At 52.5% G+C, this 17500-nt stretch overlaps 1 protein-coding gene across 2 annotated transcripts in view; it reads right to left on the reverse strand.

Annotated features, from left to right (window-relative positions):
* The window catches only part of ca10a (carbonic anhydrase Xa), an 815225-nt gene that overhangs the window by 418961 nt on the left and 378764 nt on the right, over window positions 1-17500 (reverse strand). For both annotated transcript variants that reach the window (XM_072558974.1, XM_072558973.1), the window contains exon 7: window positions 4950-5104. In XM_072558974.1, coding sequence (XP_072415075.1) covers window positions 4950-5104 — 155 coding nt within the window. The remainder of the gene's footprint in view (window positions 1-4949; window positions 5105-17500) is intronic.

The following is a 17500-nucleotide window of genomic DNA, read 5'->3' on the forward strand; positions in this document are numbered from 1 at the left end:
TACAGTCCCCCACACACTGACTCTCACTGGGGTACAGTCCCACACACACTGACTCTCACTGGGGTACAGTCCCACACACACTGACTCTCACTGGGGTACAGTCCCACACACACTGACTCTCACTGGGGTACAGTCCCCCACACACTGACTCTCACTGGGGTACAGTCCCACACACACTGACTCTCTTTGGGGTACAGTCCCCCACACACTGACTCTCACTAGGGTACAGTCCCCCACACACTGACTCTCACTGGGGTACAGTCCCCCACACACTGACTCTCACTGGGGTACAATCCCACACACACTGACTCTCACTGGGAAGAGTACTGAGCTGATTTAACCTGTGGTTTGTATCAAATCTTGATAAACTCTTTCTTCCAGATGTGTTGATACATCCTGTCCTGTTGCTGTTTCTGCCAACTCTGTTACTAATCTCCTTGTTTGTTAACACTGTCTGAGCTGAGTGACTGCTCTGGAATGTGAGGCTCTGTCACACAGACAGGAGACTGACTGTGAACAGATCAGGCAAGGAGCTGAGCCTGGTGTTCCCCTCCCTGTGGTCTGAGGGGTCTCTGTTCACCGTGACTCTCTGCTCTCTGTCCCTTAACCACCTTCACATAAACTCACTCACCGTTCGTTTTTTTAACAACAACTTCCATTTTTTAACCAGGTGTTTTGAAACACTTTGAGACCTTCCCTTGGTTTGAAAATCTTCAAACTACACCACCTCCATCCACCCTCTCAATGGGTCTCAGTTAGGACATTGGAATAGCCAATAGATACTTAGAACATGCAGCCTGTGTATTCCAATGTCAGGACCAGGTGTATATTCAATATCTACGCAATTCTGTTGTGAAAATTAATGTGGTAATGAATGCTATCAAATTATACAAATATTCTGGTTGGATTAACTCCAGGTTAAAAAGCCTGAATGTCCTGTTGTCATCATAAATGCGAGTAATTCACAGAGTCAGAAACAAACCAACCGACATCTCACACAAAACACAGGGACTGCTAAAGAAACTCAGCAGGACTGGCAGCACTGTGGAGAGGGAAATCACATTTAATGTTTCCAGTCTGACCTGACTCCTCTTCAGTGCTGAGGGAGCACTACACTGTCGGAGGGTCAGTGCTGAGGGAGCACTACACTGTCGGAGGGTCAGTGCTGAGGGAGCACTACACTGTCGGAGGGTCAGTACTGAGGGAGTGCCGCACTGTCAGAGGGTCAGTGCTGAGGCAGTGCCGCACTGTCAGAGGGTCAGTGCTGAGGGAGTGCCACATTGTCGGAGGGTCAGTGCTGAGGGAGTGCCGCACTGTCAGAGGGTCAGTGCTGAGGGAGTGTCGCACTGTCGGAGGGTCAGTGCTGAGGGAGTGGGCACTGTCGGTGGGTCAGTGCTGAGGGAGTGCCGCATTGTCGGAGGGTCAGTGCTGAGGGAGTGCCGCACTGTCAGAGGGTCAGTGCTGAGGGAGTGTCGCACTGTCGGAGGGTCAGTGCTGAGGGAGTGGGCACTGTCGGTGGGTCAGTGCTGAGGGAGTGCCGCATTGTCGGAGGGTCAGTCCTGAGGGAGTGCCGCACTGTCGGAGGGTCAGTGCTGAGGGAGTGCCGCACTGTCGGTGGGTCAGTGCTGAGGGAGTGCCGCACTGTCGGAGGGTCAGTGCTGAGGGAGTGGGCACTGTCGGAGGGTCAATGTAGAGGGAGTGACGCACTGTCAGAGAGTCAGTACTGACACACACACACAAGACACACATTCACACAGACACACACACACACACGCAGACACGCAGACACACACACACAGACACACACACGCCGACACACACACACACACACACACACATGTATGCACACAGACACCAGAGAGGACTGCTCTGTTGCGATATGAGTTTTTAAAAAACAGACTGAAATAAAGACCATGGGTCCAGAGGAATGAATCAGAAGTTAGATTGGATTCACCTCTCACAGTTGCTTCTGATCCCCATTGACAAGGTCAAATTGTTGGTCGGTGGAGAATAATGGAAGATCTGCAGACCTGACTTTGGACTGAGATGGGAAAGAGTTCAGTGTTTTGGCATTTGAAATTTTATTCAGTTTTCAAACTACTTAACTAAAAGAGAACGATTTTAGGTTCTGTGTTAAGGTTTATCTCTTATCGAGAGAGAGAGAGCTATTTCCTGCTACAAGCATTATTGACAACTCATATTCCAGGGCTGTGAAAACCAGAGTTACAAACTCAGAGGCTGTTGCTAGGCAATGAACAGAACTAATCAAAGACTCCTCCAAATTGATTTGTCTTTCAATGCTGCAATAAAACTCTGACATATCACTTCTTCAAACCCTCACTGCTCTCGTCTTTCAGTCTCTCGATGTTTTAGAAACAATATGTCAGTCTTGGTTCTCTTTGACTCTTTTGTCTTCCCATATCCAAGAAACAGCACGGCATATCGGTGACCCGGGGAGTTGATGAAGGGGCTGCACCATGGGGTGGGGCTTCAGTTCACATTTTCGGGGTTGAAGGCAGGCTGGGGTCAGCTGGCAAAGGTGGGGCGCAGTCCCCCGAGGCACATTTCGATTTCTTTCCTGCTTCTCCCTTCCTGGGACCAGGTCAAGACGGAGATGGGCAGGGTCCCTGAGCATGTACAATGGGAGAGAATCGAGGGGGGGGGAGCCGGTCAGTGGCATCAATCCCCCTCTGATGGGGAGACACATGGAGCTGTGTCTGTGACCGCATGGCCACTTCCTGATCACACCAACTCCTGATACACTCAGCCACGGAAACCAAAGGGCAATTTTGCACTGTTGCTGTAGAATCACAGACTCTGGACAGTGTGGAAGCAGTCCATTCAGCCCATCTGGTCCATACTGACCTTCCAAAGAGCCTCCATTCATTCCTGAAGAAGGGCTCTGGCCCGAAGCGTCGATTTTCCTGCTCCTCGGATGCTGCCTGACCTGCTGTGCTTTTCCAGCACCACTCCGATCTAGACTCTGATCTCCAGCATCTGCACTCCTCACTTTTGCCTCCAAAGAAGATCGCACCCCAACCCACCAGCCTCCCCTCTCTCGGTAACCCTGCGTCTCCAAGGGCTACCCCACCAAGCCTGGAGGGTACACGGCCAAATGGTGCCCCCCCCCCGCTCCAACGGAAGAGAAATTACAGAAGGTCTTTCTAGCATCACCGTCAGGATTGGTCTGACTGACCCACACACACAGACTGAGCTGAACAGGGTCAGGGGAACGTGAGCATGGTCGAGGAGGAGGGGGACACAGCTACTGTGACCCCTTGAAGCTGCCCGTGAATCCAGTGGATCAATGGATCGATTCTACACGAGGGGTTAAGGAGCAGGGAGACAGGGACAGGCACCTGGGAAGGGGGAAGGTGCTCAGCACCTGGAATGTGACTGAGGTCACCTTCCCCCATCCCTGTGACTGCATCTTCGTCCCACTGCGTTTTCCACACCTGGGTAAGGTCAGGAAGGGAGCGCAACGAGGAAGACACCTCAGGGAATACGTCAGTAACAAACTGGTGAAGGCTCCAGGGTAACTCTGTCTTTACAGATTACTGCTCACTGAATAAATTCACACACACACAGACACACTGACACAGAGACACACACATACACAGACACACGCAGACACACTCACAGACACAGAGACACACACACACACACACATACACAGACACACGCAGACACACACAGAGACACAAACACACACATACAAAGACACACACAGAGACACACACAGACACAGAGAGACACACACATACAGATACACACACAGACACATACACACACACAGGCACACATGCAGACACACACTCACATACACAGACACAGACACACAAAGACACAAACATACACAAACAGACACAGGCACACACACAGACACCGACATACACACACACACACACAGACACAGTCACACACACACAGACACAAACACTCACAAACAGACACACACAGACACACATGCAGACACACACTCACACACACAGACACAAACACACACAAACAGACACAGGCACACACAGACACATACAGACACATATGCAGACACACATGCAGACACACACTCACAGACACAGACACACACAGACACAAACACACACAAACAGACACAGGCACACACAGAGACACAGACATACACGCACACACACAGAGACACACACACACACAAACACAGACACACGCAGACACATATGCAGACACACACAGAGACACAGGCACACAGGCACACAGGCACAAACACTCACACACAGACACACACAGACACAGACATACACAGACACAGACATACACGCAGACACACACAGAGACACACACAGACACAGACACAGACACACGCAGACACAGACATATACGCAGACACACACAAACACAGACACACAGACACATGCAGACAAAGACATACATACAGACACACAAAGAGACACACACGCAGACACACACACAAACGCACAAACAGACACAGACGCAGACACAAACACAGACACAGACACTCACAGACACACACTCACACACACAGACTAAGACACACACAGACACAAATACACACAAACACAGGCACACACGCACACAGACACACATAGACACACACGCAGACACAAACAAACACAGACACACATAGACACACACACAGACACACGCAGACAGACACACACGCCGACAGACAGACACACACAAACACACACAGACACAGACACACACACAAACACACAGACACACGCAGACAGCCACACACGCAGACACACACATACACATGTAGCCACACACACAGACATGCACACACACATAGACACATTCACGCACATCAAACACACACAGACACACACACAAACACAGACACAGACACACATAGACACACACATTGACGGACAGACGGACAGGGCGAATTCCCTGTGGATGAAGCCTAAAGGCCCAGGGGGATGAGAGTGAGAGGGAAGGCTGTTTACCTGCATCCGGGTGACGTAGATGGGTTTGTTCATGATGATCCAGGTCACCGTTTCATGGCAGGGGGGGACAGTCATCGAGCCCTCGTACGTGATAAAGCTGGGAGTCTCAGGATACACACCCTCGAGGTTTAAACCCTGCAGTAAATATGCATCATCTACAAAACAAACAGACAGCACGCTCACAACCAGAGTTACACGGAGTGAGAGTTACAGGGAGTGGGAGTTACAGGGAGTCGGAGTTACACGGAGTCGGAGTTACACGGAGTCGGAGTTACACGGAGTGAGAGTTACACGGAGTGAGAGTTACACGGAGTCAGAGTTACACAGAGTCGGAGTTACACAGAGTCGGTGTTACTCGGAGTCGGAGTTACACGGAGTCGGAGTTACACGGAGTTGGAGTTACACGGAGTCGGAGTTACACGGAGTCGGAGTTACACAGAGTCGGAGTTACACGGAGTCGGTGTTACTCGGAGTCGGAGTTACACGGAGTCAGAGTTACACGGAGTCGGAGTTACACAGAGTCGGAGTTACACAGAGTCGGAGTTACACGGAGTCAGAGTTACACGGAGTCAGAGTTACACGGAGTCAGAGTTACAGGGAGTGGGAGTTACAGGGAGTGGGAGTTACACGGAGTGGGAGTTACACGGAGTCAGAGTTACACGGAGTGAGAGTTACACGGAGTCGGAGCTACACGGAGTCGGAGTTACACGGAGTCGGAGTTACACGGAGTCGGAGTTACACGGAGTCGGAGCTACACGGAGTCAGTGTTACATGGAGTGAGAGTTACACAGAGTGAGAGTTACACGGAGTCGGAGTTACACGGAGTCGGAGTTACACGGAGTGAGAGTTACACAGAGTGAGAGTTACACGGAGTCGGAGTTACACGGAGTCGGAGTTACACGGAGTCAGAGTTACACGGAGTCAGAGTTACACGGAGTCGGAGTTACACGGAGTGGGAGTTACACGGAGTCGGAGTTACATGGAGTCGGAGTTACATGGAGTGAGAGTTACACGGACTGAGAGTTACACGGAGTCAGAGTTACACGGAGTGGGAGTTACACGGAGTCGGAGTTACACGGAGTGAGAGTTACACGGAGTCGGAGTTACACGGAGTCAGAGTTACACGGAGTGAGAGTTACACGGAGTCAGAGTTACACGGAGTGGGAGTTACACGGAGTCGGAGTTACACGGAGTGAGAGTTACACGGAGTCAGAGTTACACGGAGTCGGAGTTACACGGAGTCGGAGTTACACGGAGTCGGAGTTACACAGAGTCAGAGTTACACGGAGTCGGTGTTACACGGAGTCGGAGTTACACGGAGTCAGAGTTACACAGAGTCGGTGTTACACGGAGTCGGTGTTACACGGAGTCGGTGTTACTCGGAGTCGGAGTTACACAGAGTCAGAGTTACACAGAGTCGGTGTTACACGGAGTCGGTGTTACTCGGAGTCGGAGTTACACAGAGTCGGAGTTACACGGAGTCAGAGTTACACAGAGTCAGAGTTACACGGAGTGAGAGTTACATGGAGTGGGAGTTACACGGAGTCGGAGCTACACGGAGTCGGTGTTACTCGGAGTGAGAGTTACACGGAGTCGGTGTTACACGGAGTGAGAGTTACACGGAGTGGGAGTTACACGGAGTGGGAGTTACACAGAGTCGGAGTTTCATGGAGTCGGAGTTACACGGAGTCGGTGTTACTCGGAGTGAGAGTTACACGGAGTCAGAGTTACACAGAGTCGGTGTTACTCGGAGTGAGAGTTACACGGAGTCGGAGTTACACGGAGTCGGTGTTACTCGGAGTGAGAGTTACACGGAGTCGGTGTTACACGGAGTGAGAGTTACACGGAGTGGGAGTTACACGGAGTGGGAGTTACACGGAGTCGGAGTTTCATGGAGTCGGAGTTACACGGAGTCGGTGTTACACGGATTCGGAGTTACACGGAGTGGGAGTTACACAGAGTTGGAGTTACACGGAGTCGGAGTTACACGGAGTCAGTGTTACAAGGAGTCGGAGTTACACGGTGTTGGAGTTACACGGAGTGAGAGTTACACGGAGTCGGAGCTACACGGAGTGAGAGTTACACGGAGTCGGAGTTACACGGAGTCAGAGTTACACAGAGTCGGAGTTACACGGAGTCGGTGTTACTCAGAGTCGGAGTTACACGGAGTCAGAGTTACACGGAGTCAGAGTTACACGGAGTCAGAGTTACAGGGAGTGGGAGTTACAGGGAGTGGGAGTTACACGGAGTCAGAGTTACACGGAGTGAGAGTTACACGGAGTCGGAGCTACACGGAGTCGGAGTTACACGGAGTCGGAGTTACACGGAGTCGGAGTTACACGGAGTCGGAGCTACACGGAGTCAGTGTTACATGGAGTGAGAGTTACACAGAGTGAGAGTTACACGGAGTCGGAGTTACACGGAGTCGGAGTTACACGGAGTGAGAGTTACACAGAGTGAGAGTTACACGGAGTCGGAGTTACACGGAGTCGGAGTTACACGGAGTCAGAGTTACACGGAGTCAGAGTTACACGGAGTCGGAGTTACACGGAGTGGGAGTTACACGGAGTCGGAGTTACATGGAGTCGGAGTTACATGGAGTGAGAGTTACACGGACTGAGAGTTACACGGAGTCAGAGTTACACGGAGTGGGAGTTACACGGAGTCGGAGTTACACGGAGTGAGAGTTACACGGAGTCGGAGTTACACGGAGTCAGAGTTACACGGAGTGAGAGTTACACGGAGTGAGAGTTACACGGAGTGGGAGTTACACGGAGTCGGAGTTACACGGAGTGAGAGTTACACGGAGTCAGAGTTACACGGAGTCGGAGTTACACGGAGTCGGAGTTACACGGAGTCGGAGTTACACAGAGTCAGAGTTACACGGAGTCGGTGTTACACGGAGTCGGAGTTACACGGAGTCAGAGTTACACAGAGTCGGTGTTACACGGAGTCGGTGTTACACGGAGTCGGTGTTACTCGGAGTCGGAGTTACACAGAGTCAGAGTTACACAGAGTCGGTGTTACACGGAGTCGGTGTTACTCGGAGTCGGAGTTACACAGAGTCGGAGTTACACGGAGTCAGAGTTACACAGAGTCAGAGTTACACGGAGTGAGAGTTACATGGAGTGGGAGTTACACGGAGTCGGAGCTACACGGAGTCGGTGTTACTCGGAGTGAGAGTTACACGGAGTCGGTGTTACACGGAGTGAGAGTTACACGGAGTGGGAGTTACACGGAGTGGGAGTTACACAGAGTCGGAGTTTCATGGAGTCGGAGTTACACGGAGTCGGTGTTACTCGGAGTGAGAGTTACACGGAGTCAGAGTTACACAGAGTCGGTGTTACTCGGAGTGAGAGTTACACGGAGTCGGAGTTACACGGAGTCGGTGTTACTCGGAGTGAGAGTTACACGGAGTCGGTGTTACACGGAGTGAGAGTTACACAGAGTGGGAGTTACACGGAGTGGGAGTTACACGGAGTCGGAGTTTCATGGAGTCGGAGTTACACGGAGTCGGTGTTACACGGATTCGGAGTTACACGGAGTGGGAGTTACACAGAGTTGGAGTTACACGGAGTCGGAGTTACACGGAGTCAGTGTTACAAGGAGTCGGAGTTACACGGTGTTGGAGTTACACGGAGTGAGAGTTACACGGAGTCGGAGCTACACGGAGTGAGAGTTACACGGAGTCGGAGTTACACGGAGTCAGAGTTACACAGAGTCGGAGTTACACGGAGTCGGTGTTACTCGGAGTCGGAGTTACACGGAGTCGGAGTTACTCGGAGTCGGAGTTACACGGAGTCGGAGTTACATAGAGTGAGAGTTACACGGAGTCGGAGTTACACGGAGTCGGAGTTACACAGAGTCGGTGTTACTCGGAGTGAGAGTTACACGGAGTCGGAGTTACACAGAGTCGGAGTTACACGGAGTCGGTGTTACTCGGAGTGAGAGTTACACAGAGTTGGAGTTACACGGAGTGGGAGTTACACGGAGTCGGAGTTACACGGAGTCAGTGTTACACGGAGTCGGAGTTACACGGTGTTGGAGTTACACGGAGTCGGAGCTACACGGAGTCGGAGCTACACGGAGTCGGAGTTACACGGAGTCGGAATAACATGGAGTCGGAGTTACACGGAGTCGGAGTTACACGGAGTGAGAGTTACACAGAGACGGTGTTACTCGGAGTGGGAGTTACACGGAGTCGGAGTTACACGGAGTCGGTGTTACTCGGAGTGGGAGTTACACGGAGTCGGAGTTACACAGAGTTGGAGTTACACGGAGTCGGTGTTACTCGGAGTGGGAGTTACACGGAGTCGGAGTTACACGGAGTGGGAGTTACATGGAGTCAGTGTTACTCGGAGTCGGAGTTACACAGAGTCGGAGTTACACGGAGTCGGTGTTACTCGGAGTGGGAGTTACACGGAGTCGGAGTTACACGGAGTGGGAGTTACACGGAGTCGGTGTTACTCGGAGTGGGAGATACACGGAGTCAGTGTTGCTCGGAGTGGGAGTTACACGGAGTCGGAGTTACCCGGAGTCGGTGTTACACGGAGTGAGAGTTACACGGAGTCGGAGTTACACGGAGTGAGAGTTACACGGAGTCGGAGTGACACAGAGTCGGAGTTACACGGAGTCGGTGTTACTCGGAGTGAGAGTTACACGGAGTCGGAGTTACGCGGAGTCGGAGTTACACGGAGTGAGAGTTACACGGAGTGGGAGTTACACAGAGTCGGAGTTACACAGAGTCGGAGTAACACAGAGTCGGAGTTACACGGAGTGGGAGTTACACGGAGTCGTAGTTACACGGAGTCAGTGTTACACGGAGTCAGAGTTACACGGAGTGGGAGTTACACGGAGTCGAAGTTACACGGAGTCGGAGTTACACGGAGTCGGAGTTACACGGAGTGGGAGTTACACGGAGTGAGAGTTACACGGAGTGAGAGTTACACGGAGTGAGTGTTACACGGAGTCGGAGTTACACGGAGTCGGAGTTACACGGAGTCGGAGTTACACGGAGTGAGAGTTACACGGAGTCAGAGTTACACAGAGTCGGAGTTACAAGGAGTCGGTGTTACTCGGAGTCGGAGTTACACAGAGTGGGAGTTACACGGAGTCGGTGTTACACAGAGTCGGAGTTACACGGAGTCGGAGTTACTCGGAGTGAGAGTTACACGGAGTCAGAGTTACACAGAGTCGGAGTTACACGGAGTCAGAGTTACACGGAGTCGGAGTTACACGGAGTGAGAGTTACACGGAGTCAGAGTTACACAGAGTCGGAGTTACACGGAGTCAGAGTTACACAGAGTCGGAGTTACACGGAGTGAGAGTTACACGGAGTCGGTGTTACTCGGAGTCGGAGTTACACGGAGTCGGAGTTACTCAGAGTCGGAGTTACACGGAGTCGGAGTTACACGGAGTCAGAGTTACACGGAGTCAGAGTTACACGGAGTCGCAGTTACACGGAGTCAGAGTTACACGGAGTCAGAGTTACACGGAGTCAGAGTTACATGGAGTGGGAGTTACACGGAGTCGGAGTTACACGGAGTCAGAGTTACACACAGTCGGAGTTACACGGAGTCGGTGTTACACAGAGTCAGAGTTACACAGAGTCGGTTGTACTCGGAGTCGGAGTTACACGGAGTCAGAGTTACACAGAGTCGGAGCTACACAGAGTCGGAGTTACACGGAGTCGGAGTTACACGGAGTCGGAGTTACACGGAGTGAGAGTTACACGGAGTCAGAGTTACACAGAGTCGGAGTTACACGGAGTCGGTGTTACACAGAGTCAGAGTTACACAGAGTCGGTTGTACTCGGAGTAGGTGTTACACGGAGTGAGAGTTACACAGAGTCGGAGTTACACGGAGTGAGAGTTACACGGAGTCGGTGTTACACAGAGTCGGAGTTACACGGAGTCGGAGTTACACGGAGTGAGAGTTACACGGAGTCAGAGTTACACAGAGTCGGAGTTACACGGAGTCAGAGTTACACGGAGTCGGAGTTACACGGAGTGAGAGTTACACGGAGTCAGAGTTACACATGAGTCGGAGTTACACGGAGTCAGAGTTACACAGAGTCGGAGTTACACGGAGTGAGAGTTACACGGAGTCGGTGTTGCTCGGAGTCGGAGTTACACGGAGTCGGAGTTACACGGAGTGAGAGTTACACGGAGTCAGAGTTACACAGAGTCGGAGTTACACGGAGTCAGAGTTACACGGAGTCAGAGTTACACGGAGTCGGAGTTACACGGAGTCGGAGTTACACGGAGTCAGAGTTACACGGAGTCGGAGTTACACGGAGTCGGAGTTACACGGAGTCGGAGTTACACGGAGTCGGTGTTACACAGAGTCAGAGTTACACAGAGTCGGTTGTACTCGGAGTCGGAGTTACACGGAGTCAGAGTTACACAGAATCGGAGCTACACAGAGTCGGAGTTACACGGAGTCGGAGTTACACGGAGTCGGTGTTACACGGAGTGGGAGTTACACAGAGTCGGAGTTACACAGAGTCGGAGTTACACGGAGTGGGAGTTACACGGACTGGGAGTTACACGGAGTGGGAGTTACACGGGGTCGGTGTTACACGGATTCGGAGTTACACGGATTCGGAGTTACACGGAGTCGGAGTTACACGGAGTCGGAGTTACACGGAGTCGGTGTTACACGGAGTCGGAGTTACACGGAGTGAGAGTTACACGGAGTGAGAGTTCCACGGAGTCGGAGTTACACGGAGTCGGAGTTACACGGAGTCGGAGTTACACGGAGTCAGTGTTACACGGAGTCGGAGTTACACGGAGTGGAAGTTACACGGAGTCGGTGTTACACGGAGTGGGAGTTACACGGAGTGAGAGTTACACGGAGTCGGAGTTACACGGAGTCGGTGTTACACGGAGTCGGAGTTACACAGAGTCGGAGTTACACGGAGTCGGTGTTACTCGGAGTGAGAGTTACACAGAGTTGGAGTTACACGGAGTGGGAGTTACACGGAGTCGGAGTTACACGGAGTCAGTGTTACACGGAGTCGGAGTTACACGGTGTTGGAGTTACACGGAGTCGGAGCTACACGGAGTCGGAGCTACACGGAGTCGGAGTTACACGGAGTCGGAATAACATGGAGTCGGAGTTACACGGAGTCGGAGTTACACGGAGTGAGAGTTACACAGAGACGGTGTTACTCGGAGTGGGAGTTACACGGAGTCGGAGTTACACGGAGTCGGTGTTACTCGGAGTGGGAGTTACACGGAGTCGGAGTTACACAGAGTTGGAGTTACACGGAGTCGGTGTTACTCGGAGTGGGAGTTACACGGAGTCGGAGTTACACGGAGTGGGAGTTACATGGAGTCAGTGTTACTCGGAGTCGGAGTTACACAGAGTCGGAGTTACACGGAGTCGGTGTTACTCGGAGTGGGAGTTACACGGAGTCGGAGTTACACGGAGTGGGAGTTACACGGAGTCGGTGTTACTCGGAGTGGGAGATACACGGAGTCAGTGTTGCTCGGAGTGGGAGTTACACGGAGTCGGAGTTACCCGGAGTCGGTGTTACACGGAGTGAGAGTTACACGGAGTCGGAGTTACACGGAGTGAGAGTTACACGGAGTCGGAGTGACACAGAGTCGGAGTTACACGGAGTCGGTGTTACTCGGAGTGAGAGTTACACGGAGTCGGAGTTACGCGGAGTCGGAGTTACACGGAGTGAGAGTTACACGGAGTGGGAGTTACACAGAGTCGGAGTTACACAGAGTCGGAGTAACACAGAGTCGGAGTTACACGGAGTGGGAGTTACACGGAGTCGTAGTTACACGGAGTCAGTGTTACACGGAGTCAGAGTTACACGGAGTGGGAGTTACACGGAGTCGAAGTTACACGGAGTCGGAGTTACACGGAGTCGGAGTTACACGGAGTGGGAGTTACACGGAGTGAGAGTTACACGGAGTGAGAGTTACACGGAGTGAGTGTTACACGGAGTCGGAGTTACACGGAGTCGGAGTTACACGGAGTCGGAGTTACACGGAGTGAGAGTTACACGGAGTCAGAGTTACACAGAGTCGGAGTTACAAGGAGTCGGTGTTACTCGGAGTCGGAGTTACACAGAGTGGGAGTTACACGGAGTCGGTGTTACACAGAGTCGGAGTTACACGGAGTCGGAGTTACTCGGAGTGAGAGTTACACGGAGTCAGAGTTACACAGAGTCGGAGTTACACGGAGTCAGAGTTACACGGAGTCGGAGTTACACGGAGTGAGAGTTACACGGAGTCAGAGTTACACAGAGTCGGAGTTACACGGAGTCAGAGTTACACAGAGTCGGAGTTACACGGAGTGAGAGTTACACGGAGTCGGTGTTACTCGGAGTCGGAGTTACACGGAGTCGGAGTTACTCAGAGTCGGAGTTACACGGAGTCGGAGTTACACGGAGTCAGAGTTACACGGAGTCAGAGTTACACGGAGTCGCAGTTACACGGAGTCAGAGTTACACGGAGTCAGAGTTACACGGAGTCAGAGTTACACAGAGTCAGAGCTACACGGAGTCGGAGTTACACGGAGTCGGAGTTACACGGAGTCAGAGTTACACACAGTCGGAGTTACACGGAGTCGGTGTTACACAGAGTCAGAGTTACACAGAGTCGGTTGTACTCGGAGTCGGAGTTACACGGAGTCAGAGTTACACAGAGTCGGAGCTACACAGAGTCGGAGTTACACGGAGTCGGAGTTACACGGAGTCGGAGTTACACGGAGTGAGAGTTACACGGAGTCAGAGTTACACAGAGTCGGAGTTACACGGAGTCGGTGTTACACAGAGTCAGAGTTACACAGAGTCGGTTGTACTCGGAGTAGGTGTTACACGGAGTGAGAGTTACACAGAGTCGGAGTTACACGGAGTGAGAGTTACACGGAGTCGGTGTTACACAGAGTCGGAGTTACACGGAGTCGGAGTTACACGGAGTGAGAGTTACACGGAGTCAGAGTTACACAGAGTCGGAGTTACACGGAGTCAGAGTTACACGGAGTCGGAGTTACACGGAGTGAGAGTTACACGGAGTCAGAGTTACACATGAGTCGGAGTTACACGGAGTCAGAGTTACACAGAGTCGGAGTTACACGGAGTGAGAGTTACACGGAGTCGGTGTTGCTCGGAGTCGGAGTTACACGGAGTCGGAGTTACACGGAGTGAGAGTTACACGGAGTCAGAGTTACACAGAGTCGGAGTTACACGGAGTCAGAGTTACACGGAGTCAGAGTTACACGGAGTCGGAGTTACACGGAGTCGGAGTTACACGGAGTCAGAGTTACACGGAGTCGGAGTTACACGGAGTCGGAGTTACACGGAGTCGGAGTTACACGGAGTCGGTGTTACACAGAGTCAGAGTTACACAGAGTCGGTTGTACTCGGAGTCGGAGTTACACGGAGTCAGAGTTACACAGAATCGGAGCTACACAGAGTCGGAGTTACACGGAGTCGGAGTTACACGGAGTCGGTGTTACACGGAGTGGGAGTTACACAGAGTCGGAGTTACACAGAGTCGGAGTTACACGGAGTGGGAGTTACACGGACTGGGAGTTACACGGAGTGGGAGTTACACGGGGTCGGTGTTACACGGATTCGGAGTTACACGGATTCGGAGTTACACGGAGTCGGAGTTACACGGAGTCGGAGTTACACGGAGTCGGTGTTACACGGAGTCGGAGTTACACGGAGTGAGAGTTACACGGAGTGAGAGTTCCACGGAGTCGGAGTTACACGGAGTCGGAGTTACACGGAGTCGGAGTTACACGGAGTCAGTGTTACACGGAGTCGGAGTTACACGGAGTGGAAGTTACACGGAGTCGGTGTTACACGGAGTGGGAGTTACACGGAGTGAGAGTTACACGGAGTCGGAGTTACACGGAGTCGGTGTTACACGGAGTCGGTGTTACACGGAGTGGGAGTTACACGGAGTCGGTGTTACACGGATTCGGAGTTACACGGAGTGAGAGTTACACGGAGTCGGAGTTACACGGAGTGGGAGTTACACGGAGTCGGTGTTACACGGAGTGGGAGTTACACGGAGTGAGAGTTACACGGAGTCGGAGTTACACGGGGTCGGTGTTACACGGAGTCGGTGTTACACGGAGTGGGAGTTACACGGAGTCGGTGTTACACGGATTCGGAGTTACACGGAGTGAGAGTTACACGGAGTCGGAGTTACACGGAGTGAGAGTTACACGGAGTCGGAGTTACACGGAGTCGGAGTTACAGGGAGTCGGAGTTACACGGAGTCGGTGTTACACGGAGTCGGTGTTACACGGAGTGGGAGTTACACGGAGTCGGTGTTACACGGAGTCAGTGTTACACGGAGTCGGTGTTACACGGAGTGGGAGTTACACGGAGTCGGTGTTACATGGATTCGGAGTTACACGGAGTGAGAGTTACACGGAGTCGGAGTTACACGGAGTGAGAGTTACACGGAGTCGGAGTTACACGGAGTCGGAGTTACAGGGAGTGGGAGTTACACGGAGTCGGAGTTACACGGAGTCGGAGTTAATCGGAGTCGGAGTTACACGGAGTCGGAGTTACACGGAGTGGGAGTTACACGGAGTCGGAGTTACACGGAGTCGGAGTTACACGGAGTCGGAGTTACAGGGAGTCGGAGTTACACGGAGTGGGAGTTACACGGAGTCGGAGTTACACGTAGTCGGAGTTACACGGAGTGAGAGTTACACGGAGTCGGAGTTACACGGAGTCGGAGTTACACGGAGTCGGAGTTACAGGGAGTCGGAGTTACACGGAGTCGGAGTTACAGGGAGTCGGAGTTACACGGAGTCGGAGTTACACGGAGTCGGAGTTACACGGAGTGAGAGTTACAGGGAGTCGGAGTTACACGGAGTCGGAGTTACAGGGAGTCGGAGTTACACGGAGTCGGAGTTACACGGAGTCGGAGTTACAGGGACTCGGAGTTACACGGAGTGGGAGTTACACGGAGTGAGAGTTACACGGAGCGAGAGTTACACGGAGTCGGAGTTACAGGGAGTCGGAGTTACAGGCAGTCGGAGTTACACGGAGTGGGAGTTACACGGAGTGAGAGTTACACGGAGTGGGAGTTACAGGGAGTGGGAGTTACACGGAGTCGGTGTTACACGGAGTGGGATTTACACGGAGTCGGAGTTACAGGGAGTCGGAGTTACAGGCAGTCGGAGTTACACGGAGTGAGAGTTACACGGAGTCGGAGTTACAGGGACTCGGAGTTACACGGAGTGGGAGTTACAGGGAGTGAGAGTTACACGGAGTGAGAGTTACACGGAGTGAGAGTTACAGGGAGTGGGAGTTACACGGAGTGGGAGTTACAGGGAGTGAGAGTTACACGGAGTCGGAGTTACACGGAGTGGGAGTTACAGGGAGTGAGAGTTACACGGAGTGGGATTTACACGGAGTGGGAGTTACACGGAGTGGGAGTTACACGGAGTGAGAGTTACACGGAGTGAGAGTTACAGGGAGTCGGAGTTACACGGAGTGAGAGTTACACGGAGTGGGATTTACAGGGAGTGGGAGTTACACGGAGTCGGAGTTACAGGGAGTCGGAGTTACAGGGAGTCGGAGTTCCACGGAGTGGGAGTTACACGGAGTGAGAGTTACAGGGAGTCGGAGTTACAGGGAGTCGGAGTTCCAGGGAGCTGTACGGTCAGTCTGTGATCTAACCTATTCCCAATCCCCCCCCTGTTATTCCCAGCTGCAGCCCTTCAGCAGCGGTGGAATTATTCCAGTCCGAGTTTGTGAAACAAATTGTGAAATAACGTGTTGATTTGCCTCCTGTTTTCACTGGATTGAATGAGGATGTTCGCGTTAGGTTTATCATCACATGAACCCCAGCTCAGGGACCCAGCAGGACAGTAACCCCTCAACACCCTCACCACTCCCAGCAGCACCTTCACTCCAGCACGGGAGGTCCCACCGCAGAACATCAAGGAAGATGTTGGACGTTCCTCCCTGGGGCCGACTCCCCTCAAATTCACCAATCTCACTGGGCGGGTGCTGGGGGCATATCGGACAGAGAGTGAGGGAACACCGGGTTGTGGGTTCCTCCCCGTGAAGGACTGAGTGGGGCTGGGGGGGCAAGAGGGGGGTCACCAACCTTCGGCTGGGGCAAGAAAGAAACTCCAATCCAGAGTGAGGGAACCAACGGTTTTCCACTGGCAACTGGTCAGGAAGTCAGTTTGTCGAGTGAGGGAGGGAGGGAGTGAGAGAGGGAGTAAGGAAGGACTGAGAGAGTGACAGAGTGGGTGGTTTAATCAGTGCTAGTTCCCAGCTCCACACACACACACACACTCTCTCTCTCACACACAACTACTCGCTCTCTGTGTCTCTCACACTCTCTCTCTCTCTCACACACACACACTGTCTCACACACACTCTCTCACACACACACTCTCTCACACACACACACTCACTTTCACACACACTCTCTCACACACACACTCTCTCTCACACATTCTCTTTCACACACACTCTCTCTCACACACTCACACTCTCTCTCACACACACTCTCTCTCACACACTCACACACTCTCTCTCACACACACAC

Source organism: Chiloscyllium punctatum, chromosome 39, assembly GCF_047496795.1.
Source record: "Chiloscyllium punctatum isolate Juve2018m chromosome 39, sChiPun1.3, whole genome shotgun sequence".
Classification (NCBI taxonomy): Eukaryota; Metazoa; Chordata; class Chondrichthyes; order Orectolobiformes; family Hemiscylliidae; genus Chiloscyllium; species Chiloscyllium punctatum.